The 26,303-nt window shown below is 35.8% G+C and overlaps 1 protein-coding gene across 4 annotated transcripts in view; it reads right to left on the bottom strand.

The window, feature by feature from the left end:
* Nucleotides 1–3,689: 3,689 nt before the first annotated feature.
* DCDC2C (doublecortin domain containing 2C) overlaps nt 3,690–26,303 on the bottom strand; it is a 186,417-nt gene continuing 163,803 nt past the window's right edge. For 3 of the 4 annotated variants that reach the window (XM_031951182.1, XM_031951181.1, XM_003757892.2), the window contains 2 exons: nt 8,115–8,367; nt 3,690–4,049 (listed from right to left, as the gene is read on the bottom strand). In XM_031951182.1, the coding sequence (XP_031807042.1) occupies nt 8,159–8,367 (209 nt within the window). In that variant the 3' untranslated portion in view covers nt 3,690–4,049; nt 8,115–8,158. Of the gene's footprint in view, nt 4,050–8,114; nt 8,368–26,303 lie in introns of those variants that run through there. The other variant, XM_031951183.1, reaches the window with a different exon arrangement.

Genomic DNA, 26,303 nt, shown 5'->3' with positions numbered 1-26,303 from the left:
CTTGGACAATAGTATGGAGGATGAATTGAAGTGGAAAAAGATATAGGTGAGGAGACCAATTAGAAAGCTACTGCAACAGTCCAGATGAATAGTGAAAATGACTGAACTAGAATACTCTCTGTGTGAGTGGAGAGGAGTTATATGTAAGATATGTGGCTGATATAAAAGCAAGGATTGGCAATGAACTGAATACTATATGGAATTAAGATACGAAGAGGACACCGAAGTTACAACTCTGAATGGTACCTAGGATGGAAGATGTGGTGCCCTTGTCAATAATAGGGAGATCAGGAAGAAGGGAAGTTTGGGGGAAAGTATAAGGATACTTTTCATCTGGATTATCAATTCTGTTTTGGATATGCTAGCTTTGAGATGACTACAATATTTCCAGGAAGAGATATCTAAGAAGCAATTGCTGATGTGGAACTACAACTGAAGAGAGGTTATTGTTCAGTCTTTTTGTTATGTTCAATTCTTCGTGACCCAATTTGGGGTTTTCTTGGCAAAAATACTAGTGATTTGCCATTTTCTTATCCTGTCCTTTTTATAGATGAAGAAACTGAGGTAAACATGGATAAATGAATTGCCCAGAGTCACAGAGCTATTAAGCATCTAGGGCTAAGTTTGAGATCAGGTTTTCCCAACTCTGGACTCAGAACTCTATCCACTGTATCACCTCGCTGCCCTGAAGAAAGATTAGGGTTAGATAAATAGATCAGGAAATCAACAGCATAGAGATAGATGGAAGTTAATAGGTTCACAAAGTAAAATCATAGAGATAAAACTGATAAGGGCCCAGAAGTCATCCACAATTAGTAGGCATTAGATGGATGAAGGTCTATCAAAGAAGACTGAGACAGTCAATTAAGTAGGAGGAAAAGGCAGGCAGAGCAGTTCCAGGAGAAGGTGATCAGCTGCAGAGAAGTCAAGAAGCAGGAGGATTGAGAAAAGGCTCCTATATTTAACAATTAAGAGGACATTAGTAACTTTATAGAAAGCAATTTCAGATAAATGGTGAAATCAAATAGATTGTAGAGCAGGGGTCCTCAAACTTTTTAAATAGGGAACAAGTTCATCGTCCCTCAGACTGTTGGAGGGCCAGATTATAGTAAAAACAAAAACTTTGTTTTGTGGACTTTTAAGTAAAGAAACTTCATAGCCCTGGGTGAGGGGGATAAACATCCTCAGCTGCTGCATCTGGCCCGCTGCAGTAGTTTGAGGACCTCTTTAAGAGCATCAAAAAGAGGAAGAAAGGAGAGGAAGAATAGGCAATTAATGTAGATGAGTGAATTAATGAGTGATGAAGCAATGAGTAAGTGTTTGCTATATGCCAGATACCATACTTGGCACAGGGAATACAAATAGAAAAAAGAACCATACCCCTTGCAATCTTAAATTCCAACAAGAAAAGACAAATTGTAAAAGGAAACTATGAAAAGATGGCAGAGGGTATGCCCACAGAGTCATGGTTATAAAGTGGACAGGAAGTGACATGAAGGTCTAATTCTAGGCAAGCTAAGGCAAAAGCTCACCTATAAGAAGCTCATATAGGAGCTTCTCATGGGACAGGATAAAAAGGACAAGGATGTACCAAATACAAAAGGCAAATTGCTGACAAGTTTTGCTAAGAAAAGGAAATGGGATATGAAGTGATAATTATTATCAATAGATAGGCCAAATGAGAATTTTTTTTTTAATATGGGGAAGACACGAGTCTGTTTCTTAGAGTTTCTACACTGGATTAAGGTATTAGCAAACCTTGAGTAGAAGCAACTTAAAGAATTAAAGCAAAGGAAAATGAGTCATAAAATGTTAGAAATGGAAAGAGAATTAAAGGTCATCTAGTCCAGTGATGTCAAATAGAAAGGGATCTATATCTGCAGGCCACATAATTTTTTAGAACAACATAAATCAACATTATCTATGTTGTATCATTTTTCTTCACTATGTTAAACATTTCCCAATTACATTTTAATCCTGTTCAGGCAGCAAATAAGTTTTCTAATAAGTTTGACACCTCTGGTCTAGTTTGATCCCCTGTCTTTTGCAAATGATTTTCCATTAAAATGAGATAGGGGGATTCCTTATTTGACTTTGGATGGAAATTTATTTTTATTAAGAATATTATCACCAGGCATATTTTCTACCCAACCAAAAAAATACCCACACAACAAATGTACTTTTGTCCTTTCCAGAAGATATTATCAACAAGCATATATTAAGTCAACAAGCATATATGAAATACTTAATATATGCCAGGCACTGGGTTAAAGGACTGGAAACAAGCAGGACTTCTTGTCTATGGGCAATTCCTTACTACCTACAAACACTACCAGGTCTCCCACATTCTCAAAATATCCTTATTTGACACACCCATCCCCACTAGCTAGTGATCTTTTATCTTAAGACTTTTCTCCTGTTTGCAACTAAACTCCTTGAAAGACCACCTACAATTAGTGCCTCCATTTCCTTTTCTCTCACTCTCTTCTTAGCTCTTTGAAGGCTCATTTTTGAACTCATCATTCATACAGAATGGCTATCTCCAAAATTATTAAGAAAGTTTTTAAAAAAAAGAAACTTTTAATTGTTGACTCTAATGGCCTTTTCTCAGATGTCATTTTTCTTGGCTTTGCTACATCATCTGACACTGTTGGTCACCCTCTTCTCTTTAATATTCATTTCTTTAGATTTTCATGACAGTTTCACCTGGTTTTCTGTCTCCCATCCCTTCTCAGTTTCCTATGCTTGATTTAATCTACATAAGGTCCATTAATAATGACAGAATCTCCAAGGCTCTGTCCTGTATCTTGGTCTATACCAAACAAATTCACCTAAGTGACAGGATCAGCTCCCATGAATTCAACTATCATCTCTATACAGATGATTCTCAGATCTATTTTTGCAGTCCTAATCTTTCTTCTGACCTCCACTCCTACATATCCAACTGCCTACTAAGCATCTCATATTGAATGTAATGTAATATAACGTTAAATGTGATGTATCCAAAACTGACTTTGTTACCTTTATTCCCAAACCCTCTCCTATTCATAACTTCCCTATTACTCATCCCAGTCACTCAGACTACTTAACCCCTAGATGTTTATCCTTGTCACACTCTCTCAACTTCCATATCCAGTCGGTTTTCAAGTCCTATCATTTCCACCTTCCATATCTCTCATATGATCCCTTCTCTCTCATAACCATGTATGTAAATTATTACTGAAATAATTATTGCAATAGCATGTTGGTTATTCCGGCTGTCTCAAGTCTCTCCCTACTCTAATCCATCCTCCCGTCAGCTGTCAAACTGACCGTCCTAAAATTCAAATCTGACAGAGTCTCCTTCCATAATCCCCATTTCAATCAACTCAAGGGGTTCCTTATTATAGAGGATCAACTATAAAAATCCCCATTTGACTTTTAAAGCCCTCCATAATTTGGTTCTTTCCTATATTTCTAGTTTTCTTTTAATTTACTCCTTTCCCTTTAAACATACCCTACAATTAAGTGAAACTGGACTTCTTGCAATTCATTGTACAAAATACCCTCATATGTAGTAAGTTTCTAAAGTCAGACTTGGAAAGCCCCTTTGTGAGAGTGCTGTAAGTCCAACGTGACATGATGTGATACCTCACCTATAATATGCCTCCCAGAAAAAGAATGAAGCGTAGAATTCAATACAAGTTCAATATACATTGGTAGTTTTCTGGAAGAGTTTTATGGAGTTTAATTATAATGACCAACAATTCATTCTTTTAAACATTTGGTAAAAAGAAATATTACCAAGAAAGAGAATTAGAATGATTTGGGACATGAAAAATCTGAAACCTTCCTTGTAAACTAAAACTATTGCTTTGGGGCTCAGGTTTCCTCTCAGGCATGATTTTCTTGCTATTAAGATGACTGAATGTGAGATGGAAGCAACTTTGATAGGAGAAAAATTGACGTCAAGTAGATTTTAAAATAATTATTGTTGTTGTTGTTGCTGCTGCTGCTGCTGCTGTTATTGTTGTTGTTGAAAAGCACTGGTTTCTCACTCCCAAGACCACCTGAAAAATACAAATAAAAGCAAGCAGATGCCAAAAGTTTCTTGAAGGTCTTATAAGGAAATATACACCCTTCTTTTCTACTATTCTTTTGAAGAAGAATTTTGACTCTAATGACACATCACCATTAAGTATTGATCATATCAAAGATATGAAACCTGGAAAGGGTTTCAGAAGTTAAGTGATCCAACTGCCTCATTTTACAAATGAGTAAACTGAGGCCCAGAGAGAATACTAATAATGATAGTAATAAACAACTCCCATTTATGTAGCATTTTTATTATATGCCAGGCACCATGCTAAGTGCTATATAAATATCACTCATTTGATCCTCACAACAACGCTGGGAGGTAGATGCTATTATTATCCCCATTTTACAAATGGGGAAACTGAAGCAGAGGTTAAGTGACTTGCCAGGGTCACAAAGCTAGTAAGTGACCCAGGTCACATTTGAACTCAAGTCATTCCAACTCTATACACAATGCTCTATTCACCTTTCCACAAATCATACAAATAATAAGTATGATTAAGTAAGCATTCAAACTTAAGACCATTTGACTCCCTCTCTCTAGATGAAATAGCTTTAACTAAACAGGAATTCCCTTTATGAGACTGCTTTTAAAAAAAACACCTTGTGATACCTATAGTTATGGGAAGTCCACTACCTCTAAAGGTAACCACCCTGCTTAGATATCTTATATTCTCTGTTCTCCAATCTTGTGTTGTATTGTGAGTATGGGAAGTAAAGGCATGATTAAATCTTCTATACCTACAGGATCATAGAATCACAACTGGAAGAAACTTTCAAGGTCATCTATTCTAGAAATCATAACCAAGCCCTAGAGATATGAAGTGACTTCGTGGCCTAAAATCACATAAGGAGAAAGCATCAGAGAGACAATTTGAATCCAGGACCTCCAGGACACTGTTTGCTGCACCACAGTACTTCTTTCACTTAATTAAGGTACTGGAGTATTTAATTCAAATTGAATAAGGTACATTCAAGAAGAAGCATTATGGCATAGTAGGTACAGAGATAACTTCTGAGTTCTATAGATGTGTATTGAAATTTTACCTCCGATGATTTCTATGTATGTGACTGAGCCCAAATGAGGAAAGTAGCTAGCCATAGTAAAGTTATACAGATACTAGTTTTAATGGAAAATAACTCTACTTGCTAATGGAGAGGCAGCATAGTAAAAAGAATACTATACTTGCAACCAAGAAGAGCTTGGTTATTATGACCTCTAAATCTTATTCCTTAATTAAATAATAATAATAATAATTTGTAACCCCCAACAGAGGCAAAGTTCTTGAAATATATTTATTGACTAAATTTTTGACATATAATAAAAACTTTTTTTTTGGATGCTGACTCTTTAAGAGATATCTATTCTGAAAAAAAAAAAGGTATTTCATTCGTACCATGTGCTGAGAGATTGTATGGCATTCTAGAAAGAGAACAAGAGAAAAACAAGAGAGAATTGTGTCAAAATCCTGTCTGATATAAATTTTTTTTTGCCTAGGCAAGTCACCTAATTAGCCTAACCCCAAGTCTCTTAATATGTAAAATTGAAATAATTAAACTTGTCCCAACTAATCACATTTCCATGAAGAAAATATGGGCCTTAAACAAGCCATAAAATGCTAGAAAAGTGTGAGTTCTTATTATTTGACCATTATAAACAAGATTCAATTTAAGACATTGGTGATATAACCCAAATAGTAAAAAAACTGAAGGAAAAATCTTATTCATAGAATATTTTTCCAAGAATAAATATACAAAAAAAAAAAAAAGTTAAGCATCTTTGTTCCCAGCTAGAACTTCCTGAATTAGCTGAACAAAACAAGGTTTGGGATATAGATTAAAGGTCAAGAGAGGAAATTTCATACTTCATTCTCCATTAGGATTCTCTTAAAAGAATGACAGAAGTTGTCAATAAAAGAACAACAGCTATCATAAAACTAGGAAAAAAATCTGGATGTTTTTCCTTTCTTTCTCCATACCCAAACCCTAGGCAGTTTTGGGTTACATGAATATGCATCATCTTTCCCTGAAGCACCTTCACTGATAGTATAAGGTAATTGAGATCTATAATAAAGTATGAAGTACCAGGAATCATTTTCCAATATAATAGGATCAGAGGCAGCAAGGTAGTTCAATGGATAGAGCAAGTAGGCCCAGAGTGAGGAAGATCTATATTGAAATCTGACCTCAAACACACACTAGCTATGTTCATTTGAATAAATCACTTAACCTTCGTTTGCTTTGAAGGCAGCAGCAAGGTGATTCAATGGATTGAGTGCTAGAATCAGGAAGACCTGAGTTCCAATCCAGCCTCATACACTCCCTAGCTATGATTCTACACAAGTCACTTAATTTCTAGGTTTGCCTTAATCTACTGGAGAGGGAAATGGCAAACTATTGCAGCATCATTACTAACTCCTATAGGGTCACAAAGAATTGAACATAATTGATTGACTACACAACAAAACCATATCATTGCTTTGAAACTAGAAGGAACCTCAAAAGTAAGCAAAGTCAACCCCTTCATTTTACAGATAAGGAAACTGAGTTCTAGAGATGTTAACTGGCTTCCCCATAGTCATACACCTAGTAAGTGGTAGAGCCAAAATTTGAAACCAGGTCCTTTGATTCATCTGAGGGAAATCAATTTTTGTCTCAGGAGAGAGATAGAGAACACTTCCTCAAGCATTTCCAGAAACATTCTAACATACATCAGATGCAGTTCAATTGAAGATAGCTCAAATTTATGAATAATAAGCATTTGTTTGGCCCATGCCCAGGTCATCTGAGATGGAGAGATAAAGATAATGATAAGGGAGACATTAGGGATCTATTTCTAAAAGACAGGTGCAGGTATGGATTTTCTTCACTGCCTTTGCACATAATAAGGAGCAGCCTCTTTCATTGGCTATATATTCAGAACTGTCTCTATCTTTAAATCCAACTGACTAGGATATGTTCTCTTTTCTGGCAAGATCCAGGAGTGAAGGATTCATGCCTTCACAGAGGGGATATAATAAAGTAAGTTAGAAAGGTTGACAGTCAATTTCCCCTTCCCTTAGACTGTGCCAGAGAAACAGCCTTGAGTTTGGGTTTTGCTTTGTTTGTCCTTTTAAACAGTTATAGGTAAAGGAAGGGGAATCTTTGTTCTAGGAGTTCAAGGTGTAGGGATCTTGGAGCCAAGATTATAGGCTAGTTGTAGCAAGTCCATCAGGGAAGCCCTGAAAAGTCAGGACGCCAGAACCAATTGCAGGCAAGGCTTTGGACTTGAATTTGGTGGCAGCTAATGCTATGTAAAAATTGAATTCATCTGTGAACCTAATTCCTGCCTAATGCCCAGGACCTAAAGAATTATAAAATTATTCCCCTGAGGATTTGGTAGAAATATTTGTTTATATCTTCTGATTATGTCTTTAAAATAAATAATCTGACTGTTAAATGGAACTCAGACTCCAAAAATTGGGGGACCATAATCAATGAGACCTTAATCCAATAGCAAAGATAAGAGAGTATTCTAAACCCTTTAAGGGTATCATAAAACTTTGAGAAAAGGTGAAATATAAGACACATACTCTCTGGACAATGGGAGACACAGAAAGACCACAGAATCAATGTTACATATGAATCACATTTTAAAGGTTGTAAAGTTGGTTTTTGTTTTTGTTTTTTTCCCTGAAGAATAAAGCAGAATTAGTTTTTTTTAATATCCATTTTGGTGATGAGGAAACCAAGGGTCAGGCTTGCTTGGAGAAATCTCTAAATTCTAACGATGCAAAGGATCTCAGTATTTATCTAGTCTAACCCATTCATAGAAAAGAATCACCTCTCTAGCAGTCCCCGACAAGGGGGTCATCCTTTGCTTTAAGACCTCTAGGGAGAAAGATACTGTCATTCCATTCTCCTTCTTGGACAGCTGTGTTTTGCTGACAATGAATGGTCAAACCAAGATTCAAACCAAGTCAATTTCCACTTTCATAAAAACCACAGTAAACCATTATTATAAACAATAATTCTAAGAGAAAAAAATGCTGATGTCATACCTCTTTAGCTGGTGCACTGTGAGGTCAAATGTCAAGTTTTCTCTTCAGTTGTTTTGTGATCGTTTTTTGTTCCATGGCCAATGTTCCTGGTGAAGCAGCTCTTCTTTGCATTGATGTGGCTTTTTCTGTTTTTTTTTCTGTTGTCCTGGGTGTCTTGATCTCTTTATTAGTTGTGATTCTTGGCATAGTATTTGGTCATGTGATTGTTTGGATAGTCTTTGTTTTACTACGAGGGAAGTGTCAGACTTGGATCCTAATTTGGGATAGAGAAAATAAAACAAAGCCCACATTATCAATGTTTAAAAAAGAGTACTTATCCAAAAGTATATACAAAAACACACCTATACTTTGTAACAATGCAATAAGAAATAATAAATATCGGGCATTTAGAGAAATATGAAAAGGATTGTATGAATTGATGTCATGTAAGCTAAGAAGAACCCAGGAGACACTATAGACAATGACTATATCACCATCAATAAAAGGTCACTAAAAAAGGAAGTGTATTCTGAATGATAGAAAAAAAGAAGGTCCTAGAGAAGAGACTAAAAAGATAGCTCAAGATAACTCCTACTAACATCATTAGGATGGAATATTGTATATACTGTCAAAATTTTTGTCATTGTTGAGCTTTTTCTTTAACTATTTTTCTTTCTCAGAGAGATTTCAGCTTGGAAGTGATGGGAAATGTAATGTAAAAACCAAAAGGTTCAAATTAAGTCACATTTTTTTTAAAAATGCATAACACTTTGGGAAGGAACTATGTCAGCAATAGTCAACAAGGATTTATAAAGTGCTTACTAAGTACCACTCACTTGTTTTTAGAATCCCATAATTGTTATGAATTCTTTAATTATTAGGGCAAAAGGATGAAATGAGCTATTCCTCTCCCTTTCCTTCCCTCAAAAAATTGTTTTTAAATTAAAGCATTATCTGATAATGGGAAAAAAACCACATTCTTCCACTCTTCAGAGGGTGGAAGAGGGAAAGGGGAGCGTTTAAAATGATAATGTTAGAAAAAAAAAAAAAAAAGATCACTCAGGAGTACTCTGGGACACTCAGGGTCTTATAGCAACTATAGTCTATAGTCTGACTTTGGGAGAGTGAGTCCAAAGTCTTGGGACACATCACATTCCAGCTCCCATCTCTGTCCTTTGTACATACTGCCTCCCCCACCATTCATAGAATGCACTTCTTTCTCACCTGATTCTTAGAATTCCTATTTTTCTTTACGTCAGCTCATATACTACTCTTTTATGTGAACTGTTTTATGATTCCCCCTAGATCATATATGTGAAATACGTAATATTATTGTGTATATTAATGTGTATATATGCACATATATATGTGTATATAAAGATATTTGTTATAAAATGAAAATTTGAGGATAGAGACTATTTTACTTTTGTCTTTGTAACCCAAACAGTATCACAATATCCAATAATAATAATAATAATAAATATGCAGTATTTAAATATTATTGACGAATTGATGCAAATGCCATAGTGAATAGCCAACTTTGAAATCAAGATGATCTGGGTTCAAGTACTGCTTCTGACATACTAGCTCTATGACCTTGAGTAAATCATTTAATGACTCAGTGCTTCAGTACAACTTGTTAAGACCACAAGTTACTGAGCAATTGCCAACATATATTGGCAGAGGAGCCTTCCCCCAAAATGTTCCCTGAAATGATGAAATCACAAGTTGGAGAAGATATACATATATAATTTGGACATATAAATGAAATTCTGGTAACTTGGGGATATATAAATGCAGCATGGTAATTATTATGATTTGTGTTAGTAGTCATTTAACAAATATTATAGTCACAAAATTCACATAATGCCAGATCTGGAAGAGGCCTTAGAGAACATTTACTCTGAGCCCCTTACATTACAGCACAAGAAACTAATGCCCAGAAACATTACTTATTAAGAATCTCATAAGACATGAGGAACACAGAGACATGGTGGGATTTTCTGATCCAAGACTCATGGTTTCTCCACTGCAACACAATGAGCCCTCTTCTCCCAACAAAAAGTCACAGAATGGGCTTTCTCAAAATGGCAAATAATTTCTTTTCCCAAAGAGAGGGAAAATCCAACACATAGTATATAGGAGGCAAGTGTTTGAAGTCCATTATCTCTGAAACCATGGGTGCAGAATGCATATACATATATATACATATACATATATACATAGATTCTTTTTTTCTTTCTACAAAAAGGTCTGAATAATGGGTTGCTACAGGAAGCTATTCATCAAACACTAAAAAGCAGAGCTCTGACTGATAACTACACAATTCTCTGATAACAGAGCATAGAAATCAAAGAATCTCAGAGGGCTCAGCCATTCAATAAATGTGCATTAAACACAATAAATATGTGAAGGAGATACCTCACCCTGGGACAACCCATGATAGAATTATAGAAATTTTGGGGTAAGAAGGACTTTAATAATTATTAAGTCAAAACATACAAGAAAGCATGTTGAGATAGTAACTTACCTTGGTTCACACAGCTCTTCAAATGCTGAGCTAAAATCCAAACTCAGTTCTCATGATTCTTAATTCAAAAGCTCTACTTCTAACACTATCCTTCTCAGGCCCAAAGAGAAAAATAAAGCAGTACTGTACTTACTAAAACATGAGTAAAATTGCTAAGACAAAAATAGTTGAAGAAAATTAGAAACTTTCACAACTCCCAAAGTAAAAATATGTGTAATCAAAAAAGGGGCAGAGAACAATATGGTGAGTGATGAAGGAAATAAGAATTTTTGTTGTTCAGTCATGTATGATTGTCTGTGGACTCATTTAGGATTTTCTTGACAAAGATACTGGAATGGTTTGCCTTTCCTTCTCCAGTTTATTTTATATATGAGAAAAGTGAGGCAGTTTTCCCCAGGATCACGCATATAGTATGCATTTTAAGGGCAGATTTGAACTCAATAATATGAGTTTTCCTGACTCTAGGCCCTGTAGCCTATCTACTGTACCAACTACCTTTCATATAAATAGGAATATATTATGTAGTTTATAGTAGTATAATTTTTGTAGGTATTTGGTTTATCAAATGTTCTTCATATATTCATCAATCGATTGCTATATTCCCAGGTACTCTTATTTGCTCTTCAAAACAACCCTCTAAGGAAATACTACATACATTTTAACATCCCCATTTTAAAGAAAAGACAGTTTCAAAGACATTGGGTACCCTTCCTCTTGTCAAATAGCTAGAGTTGTAGATTTAGAACTGGAAGGTACTTGAGAGGCCATCTAACCCAGCTACACATTTTACAAATGAGAAAAGAGAAGCAGAGAGAAGTTAAGTAAAAAAGAACAGCTTCAAGCCCATATTTCTCAACCTCAAGCCCAGCATTCCTTTGACCATCTCCAACTTGCCCTTTGAATTACCACCAGGGCAAGTGGTAACAGCCAATCTGCAGAATGGAGATTTATAGAAGTTTGGCAGCTAGAATGAAGAAGAGGTAACTTTTAATATATATCTCACACACACACATATAAAACATAACAAACTCATATACAAAATCTGTTAGAATTGCTTAATGAGGAAGGTGCCACAAGAAAGCAGCTCTCTCTTTTCCCATGAGTCATGATGTGGTTAGAATGTTTTCAGTAAAGTGAAGAAAGCAGATGCCAGAGTGGAGGAAATCCAGGAATAGAAATAGGAGCCCACTTGTATAAATTCAGAACTGTTGATCACTTTGAAAGAACCCAACAGATCCAATAAAATTTCCATATACCTAAAACAGAAACTTGATTTGCCAGAATCAAGAACATCAAGGAAAAGCTATTTTTCAAGATTCAAATGTAGGAGATAGAAAGAAGCCTGGACCTGGTATCCAAAGACTGGAGTTCAGATGCAAGCTCTTATCAATCACTGCCTGTATGACATTAGACATAAATTCTCTGGAATTTAATTTCTTTCTCTGTAAAGGAATTTCTTTATCATACTCACCTTGTATGCTATGAGAATCAAATGAGATAATTTACATAAAGCATTTTGTAATTGTAAAGATACTCTAGGACAGCATAGGGCAAGTTGGTCTTAGATTTAAGAAGACCTGGAGGGGCAACTAGGTAGTGCAGTGGATAGAGCACCAACTCTGAAAGCAGGAGGACTTGAGTTCAAATCTGACCTCAGACACTTAACACTTCCTAACTGTGTGACCCTGAACGAGTCACTTAACCCCAATTGCCTTGGCGGGGGGGAGCAATTAATTTAAGTATCCCAGAAATTCTCTAATATTCATACTACAGAGGAATTGTCAATTTGAAGTTCCAGAACAGTCTCATTATTAAGAATTCCTTATATCAATGAGGCACACTGCTGGCAAACAGTTGTTGTTCAGTCATCTTAGTTGTGTCCAACTTTGTATGACTTCATTTTGGATTTTCTTGGTCAAATGTGCTAAAGTATTTGCCAGTTCATTTTCCAGATGAAGAAACTGAGGATTAGATGACTTATCCAGGTTCATATAGCTACTAAGTGTGTTAAACCTCAAGAAGATGAGTCTTTCTGACTTTTGGTCTAGCACTCTATCCACTGTGCCACCTAGCCACCTTACCACATAATAAGCTCTTAAAAAATGTTGGTTGACTAAAATCACAGCTTCAGTTCAAAATAGATATATAGATAAATCCAGAATCCATAAATAATAGTGAGCTATATATCTGAGATTGAGGACCTAAACATAGGATGGAGAAAATATATAGATTTTCCAGGAGCCCAAGAGCCAGGGGGACTAATACATGGTACAATATATTACCAGGAGAAGAAAATTAAAATATTGGCTAAACTTTATGGATTATGATATATAATACAGCCTATATGAGACTTGTGAACCTAGAGTCAAAGCAGAGTAAATATCATTTCAACAAAGAAAAGCCCTGCTTTGTAAAGAGCTTTGTAAAAAATCTAGGCATTCAGAGATAAGAGTAATAGTCACTGCCTAGAAGGAGCTTACACTACTAGAGAATAAAATATATACACAAATAAATGTAATATAGAGCCTGATGAAGCAAAGAAGAGATTCCAGGGAGAGAGAGGGGATGAAAGAGAACTAGTAATTAGAGAGGTTATCAGAGAAATGTTTATAGGGGAAGGCAATATCTCATAAAAATATATAAATTCAATTTAAATAATATTTATAATATATAATATATAATGTCACATATTGCATATATTATATAAATTATAATGTAATGTTATATTATAATTTTAATATATTTGAAATATCTACAAAGATAAATATATGAGTGTATATAAACAACTTCCGAGAGAGAGTGTGTGTGAATGTGTTGCAGCTAAGTGGGACAATGGACACAATGACTCGGGAGGTCCCTGAAATCAAATCCAATCTGAGACACTTAATGTGACTCTGGGCAAGTTATTCATCCTAAGCCTATTTCCTCATCTGTAAAATGAAGACACCACCACCTAAGAGTTGTTGTAACAATAAAAAAAGATAAAATATTATGTGGGATAACTCTCCAGGAGGATGAATGGGAAGATATTAAGGACAATTATGAAAAGGAATGGGAAAGGAAAAGAAAGGGAAAAGGGAAGGGAAGAAAAGAGAAGGGACAAAAGACAAGGCAATGAAAGTTGAGGAAGGAAAAGGAAGGAGAAAAATGAAAAAGAAATAGAAGAGAATGGAAGGAAGATATCAATAAAAACCATTGGTAGGGGCAGGGAGGAAATGTCACTATCTGCTTTGCTCCTGAACTTTAACAACGGTGCCTTTACATCTGATTCGATGGCTCTTTTGAGCCCCTATACCTAATTCTCTTCCAATAATAAATATTTGATTCAACTTGGAATGATTACTCTACACTAGTGGTTCTCAAACTTTTGTTTTCAATATCTTTATCCTATTAAAAATTATTGAGGATCTCTCCAAAGCATTTTTATCTGGGTTATATTCATAGACATTTACCATATTGGAAATTTTTTTGAATTTGTAGACCCTCTAAAAGGGTTTCAGAGATCCCCAGAATTCTCTAGACCATACTTTGAGAACCACTGCTCTACAACACCATGTTCCTTGGACCCAGAGAGCACTTCTGCTTTTTTAGGGAAGTTCAATATTTTAAGTATGCTTCATTCTTCAGTATATTTTCAGGATTATTTCATATAAATTTCAAATTTTGTTGAGGTTCACCATTTTGGAGAATTCAAAACAGTATAGGCACTGGTCACAAACCATCATACCTAATGGAAGGTCAGCTGAATCCTTCCCAATACCTATGAGTATGATGCAATCAGCTAGCATTAAATAAGGATTTTAAGGAAAGGAAACCTTCCTTTTAATGCATCATTGTAGCAACAAAATGACTCTGGGCTCTTGAATGAATTAATAAATGAAAGAATAAATGAAAGTATTTGATACTTACTAAGTAGTTTCAATGTGTCAGACTCTGTTCCAATTTGCTAGTAAAACAAATATGAGAAAGCAAGACAATTGTTGCCCTCATGGAATTTTCCTTTTAATAAGGAAAACACTACACACACAAAAAAGAAAAAGTAAAGAGCCAGAGGTGGGATATGTGCATAGTTTGGAAATGCCCAGAAAGTGGCCTGGTAATGTTTCCAAAAAAGATAACACAAAAGTTAACCTATCAGAGCCCAGGATTCTTTTGGCAAAGGCTTAGTTCTTATGGGAGGCAGATGAGGAAAAAGTCCAGAGTATAAGAGGCATGATATGGAAATGGCCAGAAAGAGAACAACAAATTATAAATGTTGGCAGAGCCTGGAAAATCCAAGGTTTTTAGAATTCATCTGTAGTCTGAAGACCAGCACTGTAGCCAGCAGATGATGATTTTTTTTGTCACAATAATCCATTGAAGAGATAAAAATAAAATTATCCACAGTTCTATGCATTCTCATTGTGCTCCCTCTCACTGAGTAATCAGAGAAAAAGAAAAGGGGGCTAAATATTCTGAGAATCCAAGAAATAAGTATCCAGTGTTTTTACTAGATCTCCTTGGAAGACTGACAGAAAAACAAACTAAAATCACGCAAGACTGGAAAGTAGTGGTCAGGAGGTCAAATAAGATTAGTGAAAGGAGTGTCCATATATGATCAAGGAGTTACTGAAGTACAAGTAATGACATTCCCAAGAAGGTTAGCAGAAGGAGGAAGGGGTAAGCATTTATAGAGCACCTAATACGTGTCAGGCACCATGCTAAACAGAAGCCAATGTTGCTTCTGTTGCACTTCTTATAGATCCCAAAGTGAGACAAAAGTTTGAACTTATAGTCTACATACTATAGAGTGACATGAAACAAAACTGAGATAAGGCAAATGCTATGGGAAGGAATGGTCATAGTTATACATATGTACATATAGGGCCAATCAGTATTTTATAGAGGCATATTAATTGTTTGTAGAATTAAATAAATATAGAATTTCCCAAAGTGAATTCATCTATAAATTGTGGCCCATTAAAAAAAATCAAACATCAAGAGGCAAAAGAGAGGCAAGTCCCCCCAAAACATAGAAAGATAAATGAAAATAGAAAGCTATCATATTTTTTATCTCTTGTGGATGGAATGGGATTTTGGAGACCTTGTACATTATCTTACAAATCAATTCACTTTGGGTTAGGAAAGATGGGAAGAGGAAAAACCCAAAGAAATGACACTTTGGCCAAATATATAATAGTTTCTATTAGTCCCAGAGATATGATAAAAATAAATAAATAAAAATAGATGTTATATATGTGTATAAATAATGAATATAATAGTATTAAATTCAGAAAGTGGCAGCATTTTGGTGCTGGGAGCAGGGAGCCTGCTAAAGGATATATATTCATTTTTTATGTGAATTGAGAGCCAAATATGTACATAATAATGGGCTCTGGGCTATGGTTAGAATATAAACTTTTCTGTAGCTTCCATAACTAAAGCCCAGGAGAGGGTTTCTCCATATGAAACTGAGCAAGAAACAAGAACAATTTACATGTTTCCTTCCCTTTCCAGCCTAATCTCATTCCCAATTTCTTTCTCCCTTCCTTGGGTACTCCAACTGTAAAACTGCTAGTCTTTGAGTTAGAAGGAACATGGGTCCAAATCCTGCCTCAGATACTTATAAAAAATTGCTTATTTTCTCTGCTACAGATATTTATCTGTAAACCAAGGATAATAATACCAGTAGATCTTATCTTACAAGGTTATCAGTCAGATCATGTACATAAAATATTTTGCAACCAAGTGTCAGATCAATGTTAACTTTTATTATTGTCTCCCACTATACTTATGTATCAGTTATATGCATATGGATCTTTCTTTCTTCTTAGTTTGTAAACTCCTTGAAAGCTAAGTTTGTGTTGTACATATTTTTACAACTGCAGTACCCTGAGTACTCAAGAAATGTTGTTGAATGAATGTATGTAATTAAACAAATATGATATGTTGTGCACTTACAGGGTTAACTCAGTTCACCAAATACTACTGTATGTTACTGTGCTAAGAATGAAAAGATGAGTGAAACAAGATTCCTGTCCTCAAAAACCTTATAACCTATCAGGGAAAGATAAAATGGGTCCAGAAATAACTTTAATCCAATTGCTATCCCCAAAGAATATGGCAGGAACAAAATACTAGAGGAGCTCATAGAAGGAAAGAATTATTTCTGGATAAGGAGGAATTGGAAAGTTTTTCCTTCTCTGAACTCTCAAGAGTCTCTTTGGTTATTTTCATATTCATTGATTATGCATAGATAGTTATCTGTGCACTCATCTCTCAACAGACTTAAGATCTTTGAGGGCAGGACTTAGTCCAATTCCATCAGAATCATAGATTCCCCCCAGGGGTAGAAAGAATCTGTAGCCGTTTAGTCCAACCCGTTATCTGATCATGTCTCAGAACATGTTGTTGCTATTGACTCATATTGAATTTACAATCCAATAAATCTCCCAAATCTTTTTTCCCCTCATTCTAGCCATACTTCCCCCATTTTGTTCTTATGAGGTTAATTTTTCAACCCCAATGTTGGACTTTATATTCAACCCTATTCAGTTTATCATATTAGATTTTATCCGACACTTATTTTCATCTATTGATATCTATTTCAATTTTTACCATCCTTGGTCCTGTGGGCCAGGATATTTCAGCCATTCAAGTCCTATAGATCTGTTGTTACTATCATTAAAAAGTTAGTAAAGGTTTTTCATTTTTGCTTATGTCTCTACTGCCATGATACACAATAGATGCTAGTTATGAATTAAGATGTCATGCACATACTTGAGGAAACAAATAACTTGTAACTGAATTTTAAAAGTCAGTAATGCCTCTGCAAATGTAGATAATCCTAAATCAACAAGTTAACAAAATAATTAGAAATTAATTGGGAATTTATTATAAATTATTTTTCATAAAGCCTTAAAAGCAGCACCATACTACAATCTACACCCTTTTCATCACACTAATAAATTTATTCATCCTTAAAGTATTGAAGGATATATATGTTTGTATCTCCACATATACATCCATGTTGAAATAGGAAAACAGTTGCTCTCTTGGAGCTGCATATTTCCAAGTTGTATGCATGACAAAATTCTCCTTGACACAGTCTGTGCACTTAGAAATATTTTAGCTAATAAGTATTTGCGTTTAAACTACACTCGAAAGCAAAATAAAGAGACTCAAACTCTTTTGAAGGCTAGACTTTCTGGCATACAAAAAGAACAAGATGGGCAAGAGCAGCTGGAGGAGCTCACAGTCACTGAAGGAAGAAATTCAAGAAGTGGTTAGAAGAGTTGATTGGAAAGATTAAGCCACTAACAGGAGCAGCTGGGGGAATTTTTAAATTGGAGCAAGGAGAAGGGAATGGGAACCAAGAGTTTCAAGACAGCCAGATTTTGATTAGAATAAGATTCTGTCAGGGGGCCGCCAAGAACCTGCCTGAACAGCAACAGCTGAATGAGGTCAGGAAAGCTTCTACTTGCTGCCCACCCTGGATTATACGAATTGGACATTTTAAAATACACTATAATTTGCAAATGTTAGAAGGAGAACATTCAACACCAGGCTTAAGATATGAATTTTCATTTTTGCTTATATCTCTGACTGCCACAATACACAACAGCTGCTCTTTATGAATTAAGACATCATGTAGAAACTTGAGGCAACAGAATCTATCTTTTGGTTTAGTTTGGAATTAGTTTGGAAATTTTAGAAACACCGCATGGGATAGCTTTTATCTTTTGTATTTGGTAACAATTACCTAGCAATAGTTTGTCAGTAGGTTAGAAATATAAAAAAGTTGTTTTATGAAATCAAAAAATATCAATAAAAAGGGGGTTGGATCAATAATAAAAGATTGGTGATAGAATCATAAGAATTAGAACTGAAAGGGAGTTTAGAGATTACCTATACAAGCATCATTTTACAGATAAGGAAACTGAGGGTTAGATGAGTTGCCCTAAGGGAAGAGAATAAGCATTTACATAAAGGCTTTTATGTGCCAGGCACCATGAGAAATTATTATGCCATTTGATCCTGCCAGCAACAATCCTTGAAAGTAGGTATTATTGTGATTCCCATTTTACAGCTGAGGAAACTGAGGCAGACAAAGGTTAAATGACTTGCTCAGGGTAGCACAGATAATAAGTGTCTAAAGCTGGATTTTAATTCAGGTCTTCCTAAATGCCAGCCTAGTGCTCTATCCACTGAATCACCAGCTGCCTATTGCATGCAAAGTCCTATAGGTCCAAAAGTGAAGAGCTGCAATTGAAATCTAGATGTGCTAAAGCCAAATCTATTCAGATTAGAGATAATACTGTCTCTCAGTAAATTAACAGGATCCTTCACCTTCAGCAAGGAAGAGGTTCCAGTCCAATCCCCTCATTTTGTAGGAAACAGGCTGAAAGGAGTGAAATGACTTGTCCAAAGTCACCCAGGTAATATATAAAAGTGGAAGTTGAACCCAGGTCCTCTGATTCCAGAGTCAGTGCTCTTTCCACTGTAACATGCTGCCTCAAAAAAAAAACCAAAACAAAACAAAAAAAGACTTTTAAAAATGATTATAGAACTTATTAAGGCCACCAAGTTGCACAATGGAGAGAGTTCCAGGCCTAGAGCCAGGAAGACATGAGTTCAAATATGGCCTTAAACACTTAACTAGCTGTATGATCTTGGCCTAGATACTTCACCCTGCTTGTTTCAGTTCTTTTAGAAGGAATGTGACGTGGTCAAGATCTGTGATTTAAGATAATCACTTCAGTCACTATGTAAATGATGCCCCTTGGAATAGGATGATATGAGGCAGGAAGAACAATTAGAAAATTATTGCAATATTCCAAATAGGAGAAGAGGAGGAGCTTAACTTAGCTGAGGATGGGGAGGGAGGGGAGAGGAAGAAGAGAATGGATGCAAGAGATGTAGAGAGAAAAAATGATTTGGTGAGTGATTAGATATATGGCATGGGACAGAGAGGAGTTGAAGATGACAATGACTTTTCAAACCTAGCTAGTTGGTGAGGGTAGCCAGATAGCACAGTGGATAAAGTACTAGGCTTACCATCAGGAAGACTCATCCTCATGAGTTCAAATTTGACCCTCAGACACTTACTAGCTGTATGATTCTGGTCAAATCACTTTGTTTCCTCATCTGTAAAATGAGTTAGAGAAGGAACTAGCAAATCACTCCAGTATCTCTGCCAAGAAAAGCACAAAATGTGGACACAGAGAGTGGGATAAGATTCAACAAACAAAAGGAAACAGCAAACTGAATCATGGCGCCCTTGACAACAAAAGGGAATTTCAGAAGGAAAGAGGACCTACAATGCTCCAGGTAGGTGAAAACCAGCTTCTCTTTCTTTATACTCTCTATTCTGTACAAACATTTTTAGTGACTAGAAATTCATTCTTTGAGCTGTAATTCATTCCATTGTTGGACAAGTTAAATGTTTAAAAGTTGCTATTTATGTAGGGTTAAAAATCTGCCTCCCTGCATTTATAGCATGATAAGATTTAGGGCTAGAAGGAAACTTAGAAATCCCTTATTTTATGGATGAGGCCAATGAGAAGTAAAGTCAATTTGCTCAAGGTCACACAGCTAGGAAATAGAAAAGCTATTTCCACTTTGCACACACACACATTTGGACCACATTGGACTGAGTGTTTAAATGTGTGTGTGTGTGTGTGTGTGTGTGTGTGTGTGTCCCAAAAGTCATAGTATAGTTTTAAGAGAAATCACAAAGGCCTTCTAACATTTAGAAAAGACAAAATGGGCAGATTCATGAAGTCACAAGCTCACAGGCAGAATGGATCTTGGATAATGACTAGTCACAGATATTACAGAAAGCATTTGTACTCTAGGTGTGGTTAAATGAAATGGCCTCTGAGGCGCTTTACAAGCTATAAGATCCTGTGATTCTGTGACTAGACACAAAATCCATCTGCATCACAATTATGCCTCAGGCAACCTTGATAAAAGCTGTCAAGGGACATCAAGGGAAATGGGCACAACGTGTGCTGGGCCCGTCACTGTAACTTCACAGAAAGACAGAAGGAAAAAGAGAACTTGAGAACATTATAATTAATTTTGCTTGGAGTAGGCTGCTTCTGTATGCCAGAGGAGACTGTCAAAATAGACAGCATTTAGGAAAGAATAACAAAGCCATGATGTGCTTTTTGAACTAGAATCAAAAAGGAAGTCAGCCTCATTATGTGGATGCTTCGCTGGTTACAACAGGCTTCTCACTGCCTTTTGGGCCTGAAGAGTTTACAACTGGCTCCCTGAGTGACAGTCTCCCATCCAGGCCTCAGAACACCAAATGGATTTGAAATTGTAAAAGCTGTTGAAAACACATCTTTGCTTTCACCACTCCCTGGGTTCTCAGTCTGGCTGAAATCAGAACAAAAAGAAAAATAAATGGGAAGAATAACAAGACATGAAGGTAGAAAAAGGATACTATGTTGGTATTAAGGCTCCTCTGAGAGCTCATAGTGCTATCTGGTACTCCAGCTTATGACTCCACAAGGAACAGAAACAGAATGGAAAGAGTTATTTACACCTGTGCAGAAAGAGAAAACAGTTTGGTGAAAAGGATAGAAATGCAAGGGCCATGGGGCATCATGTAACCCTGTCTGTCTAATCTTACCTTTGCCCTATGGGTGCCATTCATGGAATAGTGGCAAAATCCCCAGATTCAGAGCCAGAAAACCTGGATTTGAATTCTGGCTTTCTTACTATAGATAGAACCTTGAGTACCTAACTTTATTTCCCATTGCCTAAGTTTTTTCATCTCAAAGTTCTTTTATCAAAAGCCATAACTAGAAAAGCAATAACTAGAAACTGTTGCACCTAGAGCAAGTACACAAGAGTTTGCCACAGACCAGAGTTTCAGGATTTTCTAGTTTAATCAATTATTCTTGCTTACTTAGTGCTAATCTCTGCTGTTTCTATTCTACTGAAGGGCTACAAGTGAAGTCAGCATCCTCTAAATTTGTCACCCTTAGGAAAAGCTTAGATGTCTCTCCACCCTACTTACAGCTCTATCTAGGATTCTAATTTCCCTAGTTGCTATCGCCACCATCACAATGGAAAAACGAGAAATGAGTTGAAAAATATAATGAAAACTATGGACTTGTTTTCTGTCTGGGAACAAATTGGTTCTATTTTCTTTCCTCTTCTCTCTCTCTACGCTCCCCATTCCCAATATATATAATACTAAATAAGAAGAGAAAAACATCCCTCCTATTCAGCAGAACAACTCACTACAATGAAGGATGTAACCTTAAAAAGAGCCTTATTTTCCCTAACAAATTACACCTGAAGCAGCATCAGAAGGCATTTTTTGAGACTATTCCTGTGACTGGTCCAAAAAAAAAAAAAAAAAAAAATCAAGGATTTTTAAAGTCCTTTGAATGAATATACTGGAAAGAACACTGTATTTGGTATCTTAAATTTTTAAATGAAATTTAAATCTGGATTTAAAACCAAGTAGTACAGTGGAAAAATTCTGGCCTGTGAATTGGAAGGCACCTATTATGTTTGACTATATAAACCTAACTCCCTCCATGTATCTCATATAACTGTGTGTTCTTAAGTATGTTACATAACCTCTCTGAAATTTGGCTCCCTTGTCTGTGAAATGAAAGAATCTCAGAGATCATTTAATCTAAACCCATCATTGTATAGTTAAGGAAATTCAAGCCTAGAAAAGGGAAGTTGCCGTCTAAGGTTAAGTATGCATCAGAGATGGGATTGAACCAAAACCTCTGATTCCTATATCACACTGCCTTTCCTATTATAACATCATACTAACTCATAGAATTATTGTAAAAAGAAAATCATAAATTGGAACTGATCACTTTAGGTAACTTAGGTAAAGATAAAATACTTTATAATGGTAATGTAGTATGTAAATGTTATTGTGGTTGTTTCTCATGATCATTATAGCATTTAAGAGGTCATATGGTCAATATAGTTATACTCTTCAATAGAAAAAAGTCATTAATTCACATGTTTTTTATAACTGAAATGCTCTTCAGAGATCCAGAAGGCTGAAATTGTACTATTTGAATGTGCGACTGTGAGGTTTTCTTATTCAAAAGGCAATCAGATCACTGCAAAGATCAGGAAAAATCAGAGTGGAAAACAATGCAGAGTTCAATTTAAAGGAGAAGATCACATCCATGAGTTTTTAAGGAAAGAGGAGGAGTTGTAACCTCGGTGGGTCTTGGGTTTTTTTTTTCCTCACCCTTCCATCATTTATTAATGATGCTAGCTGATTATCAATAAATTGATGGTCCATGGTCTCTCTTAGTAACCAAAGATACCTAATAATGGAGATACTGAATGCCTTAATTTACTTTTAGAGAAGGGGGGGGGGAGAAAAGGGGAGGTGCTCCTCAGGTGAAAATCAAGCCTGATTGATGAATAATTAATAAGGGGGCAGACTTTCAAATGAGGAGGTGGGCTGAAACCCTTCAGCATTTCCTATTGAAAAGTAGTTTGATCATGAGACTTGACTGCCTCCAGCAATTTGGACAAAGGAATCTATCTTTACTAAGACCACATTAGTTGATAGTCTCCTTTATGAGCTGGGTTACTATAACTCCAATGGAAGGGTATATAAGGAGAAAGGATAAACATTTTCACCTAGATTAGATTCTGTTTATACTTTAAACAAAAATATGGTCTCTTAGTTGGGTGGGGTCCTGCTCAAGATTGAAGAACCTGTTCCCAATTTGGGCAATCTCCTCTATCAACAACATCATTCATAGATTGAGTTATAGGAGCTGGGTCCTGAATGAGGAAATAGAAAAAACCCTTAATCACAATTTAATAATTGGTTACTAATATAATAGAAAGTAATAATTTCTCTTAAAACTTTTCCAGCCCTATAAAGAATGAGACATTTAACAATGGAATTCTATAAATATATAGTGGTTTTGCTTTTAAATGTATACCTGTACATATATAATACATGTATAAAACATATATGTGTATATATAATCTCAAAAATTTAGAGATCTAAATCAGTTTAGTATACCGATAGGTGCTTTTTTTCTCACAAAAAAAAAAAGTTAGTTCACTGACAGCCTGCAAAACAGAGACCTAGATTCCAACCCTAGAATAAAGAATAGGCAGGTCAATATAAGCAGAAAACCCTGTCACAAGACTCTCACTTATTCACCTGTGATCTGTAGCAGAGATGAATCCTAAAGGTTGGAATTCATAGTATTCCTCTTATGGGAAGCAGTAAAAAGAACACGTGTTCTGAAATAAGAGGACCTGGGTTCAAATTTAACCTCTGCTCCTTGCTACTTTAGTGAAACTTGAAGTTGCTTAAATTGCAAGAGCTCAGTTTCCTCATCTGAAAATTGGGAAATGAGTTAGATGGTCCTTGAGGACCTTTCCAGATATATGATCATATATATTCTGTCCAGCATTGTAGAAAAAGCTATGAATATAGAGTGGGAAGAGCTGGACTATAGTTTTAGTTCTGGCATATCCTAGAGCAATCTTGGACAACACTTAACTTTTGCGAGACTCATCTATAAAATAAAAACTTTATCAACTGTACTCATCTACCTTATATATAAAATATTCTATAATGTGCTTTATAAGGATAATTTATTAATATGATGAAACCAGATTAACTTATCTGATTGGTTTGGAAAACCATTCTTTAAGGCATGGATTTAGTTCATTTTAATGAAAGAACAAAATGAGAAAGCACACCCAGAATTCTCTCCTAAAAGCACAGAGTTGCTTTGATCTAAAATGGAAATCAAAGGTCTTCTGAAGTATCCAAAAAGTATTCTATCAGATTAGGACAGAGTGGTTCAGTAGAATAAACTCTGAATAGAGATTCAAACAACATGGTTTTGATCTTCCAGCTGCCAATAGTTAGCTGTGTGACATTAAATAAGTCATTGTCTGAGCCCCAGTTTCCCCAGGTGTAAAGTGATGCTGCTGGTTGGATCAGGTGACCTCTAAAGTTCCTTCTTGCCCTAATATTCCATTAATCCCCTGCTACAATTTGTTTGGTACCAATATGCTTATTCTCTACATCACTAGATGGTGCTGTGGAGCTGAAATGTGATTCCGCTCACATAGGGTGATAAGCTTCCTGGATCACTGCACTTCAAGGTCATTATACTGGTTAGGAAATTATTTGATAAACTTCCCTTGTCATCAAAGTGGCTTCATTTTTAATTCTCCAATATTCTTATTAGGAGCTCTCAGGATAGAAGGATGAAAGGGTTCCTGGCTACACAGTAATGACAAGTGGAAAATCAGTTACAGGTCTTCCAAGTGGGGTGTTAATGAACAGTCAGAATCCCCAGTCACCCCAGGCATAGACTGGAGACTGAAGAATGCAGGAAGATCTTAGGAGGTGTCAAGAATTGAAAGTAAGAAGGAAGTTAGAGACTGGAGTCTAAAATACACATGATTAGGCTTGTCAACATTTAGAAATGATTTTTTTTTTACCCAAAAAAGGGTATGTGAGAAATGCTGTGAACCCTAATGTCATTCCCCAGATTCAGTTTTCACTTCTTCCTTCTTTAGGAAAGTTTCCTGGCTTCTTTTAAGATGCTGAACATGTTTCAGTGTATTACAGGGGCAATAAGGAATGGAAGAGGATACATTGGAAGCATTCCTTAAACTCCTGGAATTTGATTTGATCATATAATTTCCAAGGATTTAGTCAAACTGGATGACTTCCCTAGGCTTTCAAACATACCCTGTTGTTCTCTGGTCTGTGCCACTATTACAAATATCCCCTATGCTTAGAACATCCTTTTCACTTCTATTTACCTATTATTCCTTTAAGGTAATCCTTTTTTCTAACCCTCAGCCTTCACATAAAAGACAGTCAACAAATAGTTATTCACAGAAATAAGGAAAGTCTATCTGGCCCTTTTTCATTGCTGTGGTGCCTCAATTCATACAATGTGCTATAGGCCCCAAGCAGTCAACAATCAGTCTACTACAGGCTAGCATCTTAATGACCTCAATATAAAAAGACAAATTGCAATCTTAGGACAATATCATAACCAAAATGCAAAAGATACTGATAAAGAGCTAATCTATTGATCAATATAGATCTGCTATTTTTATCTAGATAAAGATACTTTAACTACAGAATATACAGATGCACAAAGTTAAAAATAAAAAGTAACTAATTAAAAAAAACAGATATTAATAAATAGATGTGTGTTCTTGGAGAAGCTATTTCCTTCCTTTAAACCTCTAATTCATCTGTAAAATGAAAAGTTTGATTAGATGGTGTTTACTTTTCTTTACGTTCAGTCATTTAATGACTGTGCACAAGGCTGTGGCATCAGTGATCGCTTCTATACAAATCACACACATACTCTTACACACAGCCTCACTCTCTTCCCTAGACCTCTAGTCCAACTGACAGCTGGACACATCTCTCCCTAAATGTTCTGTTGGCACATACGACTCTACATACCAAAACCTGCCCCTCCCTCCTCCTAATGTCCTGTTTCTCTTGATGGCAATTCAATTCTCCATCATCCAAGTTGGAAACTTTGAAGTCATATTTGGTTCTTCCCTCTTCCTCATCACCCATACTCAGGCAGTCACCAAATCAATCAGTCAAGAGTTATTAACTTGCAACAAAGACAGTAAATTAAGGGAAAAGTCAATTAATCAAAGAGCATTTATTAAATACCTATGAT

This window comes from Sarcophilus harrisii, chromosome 2 (assembly GCF_902635505.1).
Source record: "Sarcophilus harrisii chromosome 2, mSarHar1.11, whole genome shotgun sequence".
Classification (NCBI taxonomy): domain Eukaryota; kingdom Metazoa; phylum Chordata; class Mammalia; order Dasyuromorphia; family Dasyuridae; genus Sarcophilus; species Sarcophilus harrisii.
This window is presented reverse-complemented; position numbering and strand designations above follow the sequence as displayed.